This window comes from Octopus bimaculoides, chromosome 17 (genome assembly GCF_001194135.2).
Source record: "Octopus bimaculoides isolate UCB-OBI-ISO-001 chromosome 17, ASM119413v2, whole genome shotgun sequence".
Lineage (NCBI taxonomy): Eukaryota > Metazoa > Mollusca > Cephalopoda > Octopoda > Octopodidae > Octopus > Octopus bimaculoides.
In genome coordinates, this window is record NC_068997.1 from 3,826,726 (window position 1) to 3,827,375 (window position 650).

General features: G+C 33.1%; 1 protein-coding gene across 1 annotated transcript in view; it reads left to right on the top strand.

Annotated features, from left to right (window-relative positions):
* The first annotated feature begins 245 nt into the window (after positions 1–245).
* Positions 246–650, top strand: part of LOC106883115 (uncharacterized) — an 8,542-nt gene continuing 8,137 nt past the window's right edge. The window contains exon 1 of the mRNA XM_014934008.2: positions 246–406. Within this exon, the coding sequence (XP_014789494.1) occupies positions 404–406 (3 nt within the window). The 5' untranslated portion in view covers positions 246–403. The remainder of the gene's footprint in view (positions 407–650) is intronic.

Consider the following 650-nt stretch of genomic DNA (forward strand, 5'->3'; position numbering starts at 1 on the left):
CATCCCCGAGAGAAATTTGAACTGAGAACGTAAAGACGGACGACATGCCGCTACCTATTATTTTACCCCATGTACTAAAAGATTCTCCTATCACACCGCTTTAATCAAATTCATATATTACTCAAACAATACAATGCACAAAACTGAACACATTAACATAACACGTTTTCCGTTAAATCATTTCTCGCTTCAGTTTTCTTTTCATTGATATTGCTTCAGCTGATAGTCATTTGTTTACATATTTCCTTAACATTTTCTTGTTTCAGATAAAAGAGCAAATCAGCTCTAACGTCGAGAATACAACAGTTTTATAAACACTATTTATAACAGCTTCAATTAAATCTACAAAATACATCATATATATAACTTATTTCTCAAACAAATTGACAAAGAAATTGCCGTAATGGTAAGACTCATTCAATTCATCTTTTTCACTTTTTCTTCTCTTTTCTCCTAAGGATACATTGGATGATTGCTATTTTTTTAACGTTTTAAGCATATTTATTATTATTATTATTGTTGTTGTTGTTGTTGTTGTTATTGAGTGAGATAGTAGTGCAAGCCATCAAAGTGACATCGGGGTAAGATATACGAAGCCAGTGTACCCATCATGACTACCCGCCTGATAAGGGTACACCAGGCACATGCAT